At 49.2% G+C, this 12060-nt stretch overlaps 1 protein-coding gene across 2 annotated transcripts in view; it reads right to left on the bottom strand.

The window, feature by feature from the left end:
- CROT (Carnitine O-octanoyltransferase) overlaps window positions 1-12060 on the bottom strand; it is a 148314-nt gene that overhangs the window by 135916 nt on the left and 338 nt on the right. Inside the window, exons 1-2 of one of the 2 annotated variants that reach the window (XM_075682591.1) lie at window positions 11505-11647; window positions 11271-11421 (exon numbers count right to left, since the gene is read on the bottom strand). In XM_075682591.1, the coding sequence (XP_075538706.1) occupies window positions 11271-11418 (148 nt within the window). In that variant the 5' untranslated portion in view covers window positions 11419-11421; window positions 11505-11647. Of the gene's footprint in view, window positions 1-11270; window positions 11422-11504; window positions 11648-12060 lie in introns of those variants that run through there. The other variant, XM_075682590.1, reaches the window with a different exon arrangement.

The following is a 12060-nucleotide window of genomic DNA, read 5'->3' on the forward strand; positions in this document are numbered from 1 at the left end:
ATGCTGCGTCCAATCAGGCAAACTGGGACCTGGTTCTCCCCTTTTCTACTTACGCCTGCTACACTGCTAAGCGAGTCAGAACCGGTTTTTCTCCATTCTTCCTGTTGTACGGTCGCCAACCGTGTCACACCATAGACCCCTTTCTACCACCTCGATGCCGCCGAGTATGCGCCCATTTCCGAAGCTGGCCCATATGCTGAAGAATGTCGTCAACTGGTCAGGCGTTTCACTACGACCGACCAGCAGCGCCAGAAACAGATCCAGAACGACCAACCTCCCGCCGCTACTTTCCTTGTTGGACCACTCGTACCACGTACCACGTTCATGGTGTGTCTTCCAAGTTCGGGCCCTACTACGGGGTCGAGCGCACAGCAGCCGCTAACCGCGTCATCGAAGCCCTTACCCCGCCTGCCGATCTCCGCCGCCGTGGACACGCGATATCGTTCATGTAGACCACCTCAAGTCCTACTTCGATACTCCTGTGCCCGTCTCGCAGATCGCGAGGACGGCTCCTGCATATTCCGCGAGGGAAACTGTAACAAGAGGACAGCCCAGCAGCAAGCAGGATCGCCAACGCAGAGCGCGGGACAGTGCTCGACGTGAACTAGTGCTCTTCACTGCGGACCCTTCTGGATTCACGGCTCACGTCCAATAAACCTCTTATCAAGACATACCATACGTACATATAGTGTGTGTGTGTGTGCGCGCGTGTGTGTGTGCGTGTGTGTGTGTGTGCGTGTGTGTGCGCGTGTGTGTGCGCGTGCGTGTGTGTGCGCGTGCGTGTGTGTGCGCGTGCGTGTGTGTGCGCGTGCGTGTGTGCGTGCGTGTGTGCGTGCGTGCGTACCCCGTTGAGCGAGAGCGGTGGATTAAAGGAATCGTAGAGGCAACTTAGACCCGGCTGGCGCCTGTACCATTCGTACGCTGTGCCTGACATTCATGGCCTGCTACGGAGCTGCGTGCTTCCAGCTCAACGGTGCACACTTGAAGCAAGTGGGAGTCATCCATCTCGAGTTCCTACTGATCTGCCGCAGTACACGCAGAGCACCGAGCTCTACATATATGCAGGCCTACCGTTTCTCAAGTCAACCATTGAGTCGGGCAACGAGGACCATGGCTCGTGGTGGCAGAACATGTAGGCTGGCCGGAGGTCTCTCGCTTTGCTTCCCCGTACCAAGCCGCCTTGGCGACGACAATCTCGCAGACACTAACCACCTGCCGAGCAACCAATCGCGAGAGTCCTTGAGCCGTCGAGGGAAGTATTGGTGAGAATGCCAAAGCTCCTGACGAAAAGGCATCGCAAACAAGAACACGAGGATGAGCGCAGGGTGACGGCCTCATGTAGGGACACCGCTGAGAATGCGATTTCGATGATGCGGCATGCAACACTATCGCAGGATGCGCTAAGATGGTGATAGTGACAAAGCACGGAAACAGGAAAACGCGCACTAGTATGGTTGCGTCTATACGCTTCGTCAACTCGAACCATGCTCTGTCTTTGTCGCTATCCATAAAGTTCGCGAAGAGGCCTTAGAGGGCCTATGGAAAACAGGATGCCAAGTGACCATTTTCACGGACAGCGGGGACGCCCTGATGTGATTCGCGGGCACCCCGAGTCACTTCAGTCGGGGACATAAAGCTGTGGAGCAGCAGGCTCCACAGAGACCACAATTTCAAAGTGCGAGTGCACTGGGCACCGGTACACGCGGGCGGCATCGGTAGCGACGACGCGCACGCGCTGGCGAGCGAGAACGAGGCAACAGACCGCTCCGTCCCGGCCATCCCTATCCTGCCCACGCCGAACGACCCAGGTATATACCCGGCTGAACGCGTCAGCGCGGCCAAACAGAAAAGGAGGAGTGCTCTGGCGGCGCAAACTCTTGACAAATGGCCTCCCGCTATACCGAAAGAAACCTACCGCTCGGCGCCCAAGTGCTAGTGCAGAAGGCACGCACTTGGGCCATTCCATTTCCTTCTGGAACACACTACCTCGTACTATCAAGTCATGTAAATCATTTCCAATTTAAACGACAACTAAAAGACCACACTTTATCCTCTGCAACCACTTACATAAGTATTTTTCCCCTCCAAATGTACATTTCGTTACGCAACACATATTAACGTTCATTTGGTTAGGTCTCATTATCCATTTAATTTCATAATGGTGTTATAGTTCTGTAATTAGTTGAATGTAATAATAATTATTATACTTTTTTACTAGCATGTCTACAGCCAATTTGTTTAGTACTGCCAAACCTAATACAATACTAAGTTTGTTGTCTTTTGAACATTTTACACTATTTGTTGCAACTGTTTATATTTTTACTTATACGCTCTACAGGAGGTCCCATTACAGTCTTTGACCTCGTGACCTCCTCCAGAATATTATTGCCTTGTACTATATCTTAGTCTATTAATTATAATAAAACCTCATTCAAACATATTGTACCTGTATATCAGCTGCCTCTATGAATGCTTTTAGTAATATTTCAAACTAGTCGTTCTGAAATGAAAGGACGGTTCCCTGAGGGACATGACGTCAGTGGTGTGGCGACCATGGGGTGATTGATAATACGAGGCAATTCATCGCCAATTAACAAAAAATGTATTTACCAAGTTTACTAGACTAGGTTCAGTTTTCAAACTCCTGTGACTGCGTGGACCGACCACCGATTCTCGCATCTCGTGGCGCTGCTGTCGCACTTCGCTCGGTCTGCACGGCGCGGACGGGGCGGCGAAGTGCTGTCCGCGGCTGTTCACGCGTTTTGGCGGTGTTTATTACACGCGTGTTTTGCCGCAGTCTCGGTGCTTTTTGCGACACTCTTGTGCGTTGTCAATGCCGTGTGCAATTTGACGAGTTTACGGCCCATGTCATCCAATTTTATTCGGTGACGCGAATGCGTACTTATGCTCCGTTCCTGCAGCGAGAACCTGCCTTGAATGCGCAATTATGCTCGCAAGCGAGCAAAGCTCACGTAGGTTTTAACATTGCACTTGTGAATGTGGTGCTCTGATGAAAGTTTTTTTTTTTCAACCCGAAATGAAGTTCTGAGAGTTTGTATGTACAGGGTTCTAACTTTAGCCAGTTTTAAAATATGCGAATGCCAAGTAGCTGAACGAAACCAAGGTAATGTTGTTTGCCGTATCTTGGAGATGCTCAAATATTTTTTTTTCATACCGCCTAGTCTTATTTCACAAATTTCTGAAACATAATTATATGAAAAGTGTCAGTGTAAAATTGTAGCGCGACATGAAAAACTCCCAACACATCTTTCTGTTCCTCAATACGTGCTACATAAAAGTGTTTCCGAGTGTGAAGGAATCCCGCCGCTCGAGGCACTTTGCGTGTATTCCTGGGCTGCTTTCACGCTCAGAAAAACTTTTATGTAGCCCGTACTGAGAAACAAAAAGCTGTGTCGGGAGTTTTTCATGTCGCTCTACAACTTTCTCATTGACACTTTTAATCTTATAATGTTTGCGAAGTTCATTAAGCAATTAGGACTAATTATCTAATTACGATTGATAAACCATAATTTGAGTATCTCCAAGCGACGGCAAATAGCATTACCTTGGTTCTGGCATTCGCATATATTTAAACTCTGGCTAAAGTTAGCTGGGACACCTTGTGTATCGAGAGAAGGTGCCTTCGATTTATTCCTACTATTTTAAAAGTGCGCGGATCGACCTGTTGACCACTGCAACTGCCGATGCGTAGCACCCATTAGTACTAATTAATTACCCGATTGACCTGCGGACAGCTGCAACGGCTGATTATACAACTTTAGTACTAATAAGCTAATTGCTTTTTTACATAATCAAATAATGAAAATTCGAGGGGCATTGCGTTGACGAAATATCTGATTTGTATATCTTATGTTCTAATAAAGAAAGAGTTATCCCTACGTGGATGAATGCGAAAGCATTGCCACCACCAAAGGTTGAGGGTTCGACTTTCACCAAAGATCGTGGGTTCGAGTGTCTTAACTCAATATTAATTAACTTAGTCTTAATTATCACAAAAAGTAAGTGGGTTCGACTCCTACGAGTGGTCGTGCGTTCGAGTATCATAATGAACTCTACCGTAATTAAATATGCGCCTTATTTCGCTCTCCCTTACTTAACTTCGCCTTAATTAACACCAAAGGCACTGTGTTGGACTCCCACTAAAGGTCGCGGGTTCGAGTGCCTTAACTACATATTAGAAACTGGTATTAACATCGCCCTAATTAACACCAGCGGTCACGGGTTCGACTTACACCAATGGTCGTGGGTTCGAGTGCCTTAACTCTATTTTAGTTTACTTTTCCTTAATTCGCCTAATTCACTCTGCCTTAATCTACTCTACCTTGACTGCCGTCGTCAACTGCCTCGATTGGCTGACTTGGACTCCCTTGACTTTTTGGACCATCGTGCGGTCGCGCTAACGCCGCCTCATGAGTAATACAATGCATTCGCATTAATAATTTGTACTAATCAGCAACGGCTGATTACAGCTACTAATCAGCTACTTACATTTTACCCATCAGCAAGAGCTGATTAGTACAGCGCAGTGGACGGCTGGGGCTGCTGTGGCCTTGGACTAAGGACTCCACAGCGCATTCCGGGGGAGCGCAGCAGCATTTTCACAGCTACGTAAAGTTCAATCAATCTGCTAAACGCGAGACTTAAAGACATTAAATAACGCCTCGGTTAAAACACTTGCTCCGTACCTAAGTTGCGCAGTCGGAGGACCCAAGCACCTTCGCCAACGCAGAGCTGCACCCGAGTAGAGCTACCTGCGGCGCTCCCGCCCTCTGGTGGCAAACAAAGGCTCGGGGGCGCCCGCGATATACGGCGCCTTCGGAGGGTTAAACAACTGAACCTAGTCTAGTAACGTTGGTATTTACCTCCTAAACTTTTAATTTAGCGGGCTCATGATAATCGGCAAATTGGAACTGGTTCTCCGTACAAGCCACGTTAACTTTTGGATCTGAAAAAAAAAAAAAAAACGATTCCCCGCGGAACTGTGACACGACGAAATTTGGCTATCAGAGCGCACGAAACCGAAACTGGGAGGCTGCAGCGCGCGCGTAGCGGCCCTCCTCCTCGAAGCGACGTCCTGCTGACGCCAAACGCTGTGTGACGGTGTCACGATGCGCGCGAACTGAACAGTGTCCAGCCATCGAGCCCACTTGCGAGTCTACAGCGCGGCGCGAGATGTGTGCGCAATAAAGACGACGGCGACCACATGGGTCTAGCGCGAGCGCGATAGCATGAAAAACGAGATATGAAGAAAATTTACAATGAGAGGAGTTCACGGCAGACTACTATAAAGAAGGAGGAAGAGAAGGAGAACGGCAGGGAGACGGCTTGGGGTGCGGAGGTGCATATAGGCTTGTACACGACCAGAAGGACCTCCAGCGTATACAAGGCCTTCGCCCAGCCACATCGAAGCTTCCCCCATGGCCTGCTGTTTATCGAGCACAACGCCAGCGGGGACCGTTGGAGGAAGGCTCCTGGGCAGTGGCGTAGCAACGGGGGGCCGGGGGGCCGTGGGCCCCGGGTGCAAGGGGCCAGGGGGGGGAGGTGTCATATACGTCTGAATACACCCGGAAATTGTTGATATCCTCGCCTTCCTCGACTACACCGGGGGGGGGGGGGGGGGTGACAGAAGACCTATGGGCCCCGGGTGCCAGACGACCTAGCTACGCCACTGCTCCTGGGGTGCCGAGGTACGGGCTCCTGGACCCGGGCTCGCAGAGCACTTCTCCCGACGACCTCTGAGGTGCCTCCCGGCTGTGCGGAGACGGGGCAGCGTTTCGACGACCATTCAGACAGCTGCACGGTTCGGCCATCCTGGAGCGTCACTGCGCTGCCAACGCAGTCCGGACTTCTTACCAGGATAAAGAAGCAACCGGTCCACTTTTTTTTTCTTTCCACAGTTTTGATGACATCAATTCGGACTCCCTGGTGAACTCCGTACATTTGCCAGGACGGCGTTAAGCCACAGGTTTACGTTTTCAGCTTGTCCGCTTTCTTGCATGCCCTCTGTTTGCACTTGAATGCTATGACCCCTTCTTTTGTATATCGATGTTGAGATTTTGTGCACTCAACACCACTACGCTGTTTGCCACTGTTTTGATTTTTGTTCTATAAAGGTTATTTTTTTGTCTTAATTTGCAGCTGGCTTTGCTCATTTCTGGTGGTATTTGTTTGGCGGCCAGTTTTTTTTTTCATGCGCTTTCATTTCGATAAATTAATAATTTCTTTAATTACAAGTACAAGTAGTTACCCCTATGCTGTCCTCGGTGTGTTTGTTTGTTGGCTTCTTATGATATGACGAACCAAATTCGTTACAGACGGGTACCACCACGGGCAGCGCGCTGCGACAGCGAGGGGCAAATAGTCGCAACGTTTTTTTCTTTTTTCTTTCCTGAACTATTCGCATTCGATTCGGAAGTTTCACTACTCGAGCACCCGAACTAAATAATTTATTCTGCCCGTCAAACTTGTCTATTTAGAATAATTGCCTTCAAATATTGCGCAATTACTGTTTTCCGCTAATTCTATGAATAGTGCAAAAGGATAGAAAGTTGGGCGAGTTGGTACGGTAAGATGATCTTGGATTGTAGGGCGAAGACCACCTACGAATAGTGGCGAGCAAAAATAATCATTTTGTCTCGATTTTCCTATGCCTAATGGTGAATGCACAAATTCGTGGCTGAAATGACAGGCATACTAACGCAGACCATTTCGATGGAGGTAAACATCGAACCATTAACTTTTTATTGCTGCTTTCTTGCAGCATACCCGGTGAGGCAACGCATAATTGTCGTGCAGCTGGCGTCCACGCGCGACCTTAGCGTACCACCAAACTGCAACAAACTCGCTCAGCGAGGAATGAGGAAAAAAAAGCAATAAGGTACTACGCATACAATCCAGCATATTACGTCGCCTGCCGCAAAAAGCAAAGTAACAAACGAAACACGGTGCCTGAAAGGGTGCGTCTTGCATAACAGCTATATATATTTTTTTTATTCGAAAGACAGAACGCACTTATCCAGGGAAAACACGGAGAAGGCGGGAGATGGAAATTGAAGACGATGAGCAAAACGCGAACAAGGTAAAAGCTGGAGCCAGGGAACGCAGTTATGCCCACCCCCCAAGGTGGAAAAAAACAAACAAAAACGAAAGAAAAGGAGAAAAACCCCGGCGCGTGACAGTTTTCACACCGCAGCGCGCAGGCGTTGGTCAATGCAACGTCCTTGAGCGGGCACCACAAGAAGTCAACGTACGGGACGATTCGGTATGCTGATGCGACCGCGCACAGCGGCCGCTGCCGCCTCGAGGCATGCCTGCACTCCTGCGCCGACAGAGTGCAGTGACCCACTTCGTATGCTTTGATGAGGCCCCATTAAGATCCGCCCCTGACCGTGGATGGGATGTCGCACCTGCGGCCTCGCAACCGGAAACCCAGAAAGTGGTCGGCAGGCGTACGAGGTCGCTTGCACAAGGAAGGCGTTTCGTCACCTTTGTCTCGAAAACTGCAAGCCGCGACTCTTCTTTTTGTCTTTCTTCCTTCTACTGGCTTTACAGCGGTCGCCGCAGTTTTCGCACCTGCCCCACCCCCCCTTCCCCCTCAGCTCGTTCCTCCTAAGCGCAAGATCGTCGAGTGAGAAAAAAAAGCAAAAAAAAAAAAAACAAAAACAAAAGACACTGAGGAAGCCTGCCGCAATTTGTGGCGAGTACAAGAGAAAAAAAAAAACATCCTCGGCGGGCATAACGTTACACAACAGAAATCGCTGCGTAGTCACGAGGAATGCCAGCGCGTTGCGCTGTAACGCGCAATAACAGCTTAGCAGGTCTGCTCGCTTATGAATGAAACAACACAGGGCCGCAGGAGTGAAGGAGTGCAGCGATTATCGGCATGCCAGCGTTTCTCAGCGCTAGCAGAAAAAAAATTAATAAATAAACAACGGTCGGAGACCGTGTTTCTTTTTTTTTAACCTTTTGTGGGATATAGGAGCATTTTATTATAAGGATTCTTTACTTCTACAAGACAGCATACAAGCAACAGCATACTTGGAACAGCAGTGGTTGACGGGAAACATCGCTTTTAGATCACTAATGTCTTCTTCAACGACTGCACGGCAGGCGATTCGGACTGCTTGAGGAACTTGTCACAATAAACTTGCTCGAAGCACGAATTATACGATTCATACGGTGTCTTGCGGAACGCGGCGCGACCACCATCACAATTTCTGTGTGGCACGTATTTTGCAACCTTGCGCGGTACCATTTTCCGAACGCCTCAAATCTTTTTCGCCAACCGAATTCATTTTTCCTAAAAATTTGACTCAACACACTTACAATCGCAGAACAATCCGAAAGTCACAAAATTTAGAGAAAGAAAAAGAAAAGTTCGGGAGACTTGGGAGCAACGTACATATTATAACCACCTCACCGCTGATTCCTATCATATAGCAAGCTGCGACCACGCGTTCACTCTGAAACTTTGCAACCTTGGAGGCGTATCTTGACCCACAACGATAATCGTCATCTACCTTGCGTGCGTTTACTTTCTTTAAAGCCCGGTACTCATGGTGCGATTTTACGCTGCGTTTTTTCTTTCTTTTTCGCAGCTGCGATCTCCGCAAATGGGAACTTCGCATTTCACATGCAACGAGCGTGGCAGCTGCAATTTTCATATTTGCCAGCAGCAGTGGCGCAGCTAGGTCGTTCGGCACCCGGGGCCCGTAGGCCTTCTGTCAGGTCCCCCCCCCCCCCCCCCCCCGGGTGTAGTGAGGAAGGCGAGGATATCGAAAAATGTTGGGGAGGGGGAGTATTGTTTCAGCATCAGCACAGCCGCACATGTCCCCCCTCTCCCTCTCTTCACTTTCGTTCCCACAGATCGCGAATGTAGCAGGTGTGCACGCTGTTCTATTTTCTGCACTAAATACCACAGAGTGCTGCACTGATAACGTGTCGTAAGCGCATTTGCACATCTACTGTCAGACTGTAACGCTTCGCAGCCAATGCAGATGCGGCATTGTGGGAAATATGGCTCACAAGTAACAAAACAATTCTAATGGAATTTTAATTAGGAATTTTAGAGACGATATTACATTTCGAAAATTGAAGCCCGACAGCCATATGTCTCCCAACAACAACGTCACAGAATTCGTCGTAGGTACTACGGCGTGCAGTATTTTGGCTGTGGGTAACCCTGAAACCAAACGAAAATTAAATAGTGCGTCAGTGACAATGATTTACGGATCCTATTAGCAAACTCCATCTGCTTTCCTGCTGCGCGGTTGACAACGCTATGGCAATTACGAGTTCTCTTCATTCTGATCCATAAAGCCTTTCTTTATTTGCTGTTATTGGCAAACGTCATTATCCGAGCTGCGGTACCACCACAAGGTTGGGGACGGAATAGAACACGCTTCGCGTCTATTCAAGGCGTTAACAAGAAAAAGAAAAGAAAAAAAGAGAGAGAGAGCCGCAATGAAGCCCGTACCAGCGAAAGCTTGCGCTACTGTTGGTGTACACTCGCAATGGAGAGGATAGAAATATTGACGTCACTGGTGTAGTATTTCATATTTATTTCGGTACTGCCATACTGAGCCACCCAGTGCCAAAGTACTGCAGGCTCTAGCACCCAAGACGATTTTGTTTAGAGAAAAAGTTTTTGTTGAGTTATATTAATATGACTTTGGGTCCTCAATTCCAGAATTGCAACGTTTCCTCCATTATTGTTATTTAAGCTGTTACTTAAGATATCATACTTTAAGATAGCGCGGACTAAACGGAAGAGGGTCCGAAGAGCCACATGGCCTAACTGTATGTTAAGCGACGTCCGCTCCGATCATGAGCGCACGGCGAGTGGCTTAGTGACCACTTCGCAAATTAAATTTATCAGCCCGCACATTCGTGCAGCTATTACGTAGGATGTTGATAAAGCTGCAGCCGACAATTCTGCAGCACTACACTTCTGGTACATCGGGTACATGTGCTCGGGCTGCTGGTTACCGCAGTATATTAAGCATTTACGCCCAGTCAAGCCGGAGGAAAGTGGGGGGGGGGGGTCTTCAGACATATATGACACCCCCCACCACCCCCAACTGGCAGCCACGCCCCCCCCCCCCCCCGTTACTACGCGATTGGCCAGCACCTACACTCTTAACCAAATGTACGCCCTTTGGGTCGTATCACGCCACGCAACAATAATAGTCATCTGTCTTGCTTGCGTTCCCTTTCTTATAAAAACGCTGCGCTCGCTACTTTCCTGTCGATAATGCTCTGTCGTGCTGATAACTCGCGTGCCGTTCGTTACTGGGAAGTACCGGGCTCGCAGCGTTAAAGAAAGGAAATGCGGACAAGACAGATGAAGATTATCGTTGTGTGGCAAGATACGACGCATAGGGTGTACTACATTTGTTTAAGAGGAAAGAAAGAATTGTGTTTGGACAGAATTGTTTTGGCGTCAGTTTGCTTCGGTAAGAACAAAGTAAAGCAACCCAGAAACTGTTTTCGAGACAGTTCTTTCTCTTTGAGCGCGTTGGTTTAGCAAAACAAAAATTAAGTAGGAAGTCCACAGTGACGTGTCCACGATCCATGTTGTGCCTGGTTCCCTGTCCTTGCCGCAGGTGAGTTTTAATTTGCAGAAAGTTCAGCAGTCCGAACATGGAAAAATCGCACGCACGAAGGGTCCGACGGCCCATCCGCCGAAACTACGAAAACGCAGTCAAATACGCACCAGGTGAAACGGGCTTTGCGAAGCCCGGTACTGCCGAGTCACGAACGGCATGCGCGTTATCAGCGCGACATAGAATTCTCAACAGTCTCTCAACAGTAAAGTAGCGAGCGCAGATTTTTCAAGGAAACGCCAGCAAGGCAGATGCCGATTATCGTTGTGGGACAACACACACCCCAAATGGTGAAATCCTTTTTAAGAGTGTTTACTGATAACGTGTACAAACGAATGAAAGAAAGATGAATGAACAGGGGAAGGGGCGGGGACTAACGTGGACAGCATCAGTCGGATAGGCAAGTTTATAGACTGTCCACCTAATAACGAGAGAAAGGCCTTGTCTTGTGGGCAACCAATCTCATGTCGAACACACTGGCCAGGCACATCAAGAGAGCTGCTGATAACCACGTGCATCGACACACTCCCCTCCTTTTTCGATTTCCCTATATTCTATATAGTGCCTCCGCGGGCTAGGGATATGGACAGATATATATAATTAAACGAACAAAATATAAACAAGCGGGTGTCCGACGGGACTCACCCGAGTCGAGGTACTTGTCGATGGTGTGCCTCAGCGGCGGGACCGGCAGCGGCGGCAGAAGCTCGTCGTGGGTGAAAGTCGCTTCCTCGTCGCTCACGTACAGCCGGTCGCGCTCCCTCCGAGCTTCCTCGGCGGCCGCTCGGTCCATTTCCTGCGAGAATTGCGAGCGCGAGAGAGATGCTATATATATGGCTACATGTGTTTACGAAGCAAACGACCCCGCGCCGCCAACACCTTTCTCTCTTTCGCCGGGGCGTCACGAAAGCGGAAACGAAATATGACCCGAATAAGGACCACGGCCCGCCAGCGTACAGCAGGCGAAATTACAGGACGGATGCCCGCTGTAGTGCGAACGCTACGCGAGCACACGGGATGTCTGCACGGGAGCGACGCCAGACCGTACACCGCTTGTCCGAAGAGCGCGTCACCGGATAGAGCAGACAGGCTATAGAACGCGGTTTTTGACAGGCTCGTCGCCATCAGTTGACAGTTGATTATTTTTTACGTCGACGGATGCATGTGGCAACCCAAGGGAAATGGGCGATGCGAGCCTGGACCAAACCTTACAGCTACCAGAGAAATAACGCGGGGACCAATCTGGAAACAAGCCGTCGCGAATGGGTACACAAACGATGCTCAGGTCAAAAGAACGAGGAATCCGAAGAACGCATAGTGTAAACAAGAAGAAAGTTACCCGAACCACACGCGGCAGCGCAGGCTGCCAATGCGACTCCGCCCAGGTAAATAGCTCGTACTAAAAGCAAACAGCCAGAACCAGCGTACCAGAAAA

Source organism: Dermacentor variabilis, chromosome 2 (genome assembly GCF_050947875.1).
Source record: "Dermacentor variabilis isolate Ectoservices chromosome 2, ASM5094787v1, whole genome shotgun sequence".
NCBI classification, from domain to species: Eukaryota; Metazoa; Arthropoda; class Arachnida; order Ixodida; family Ixodidae; genus Dermacentor; species Dermacentor variabilis.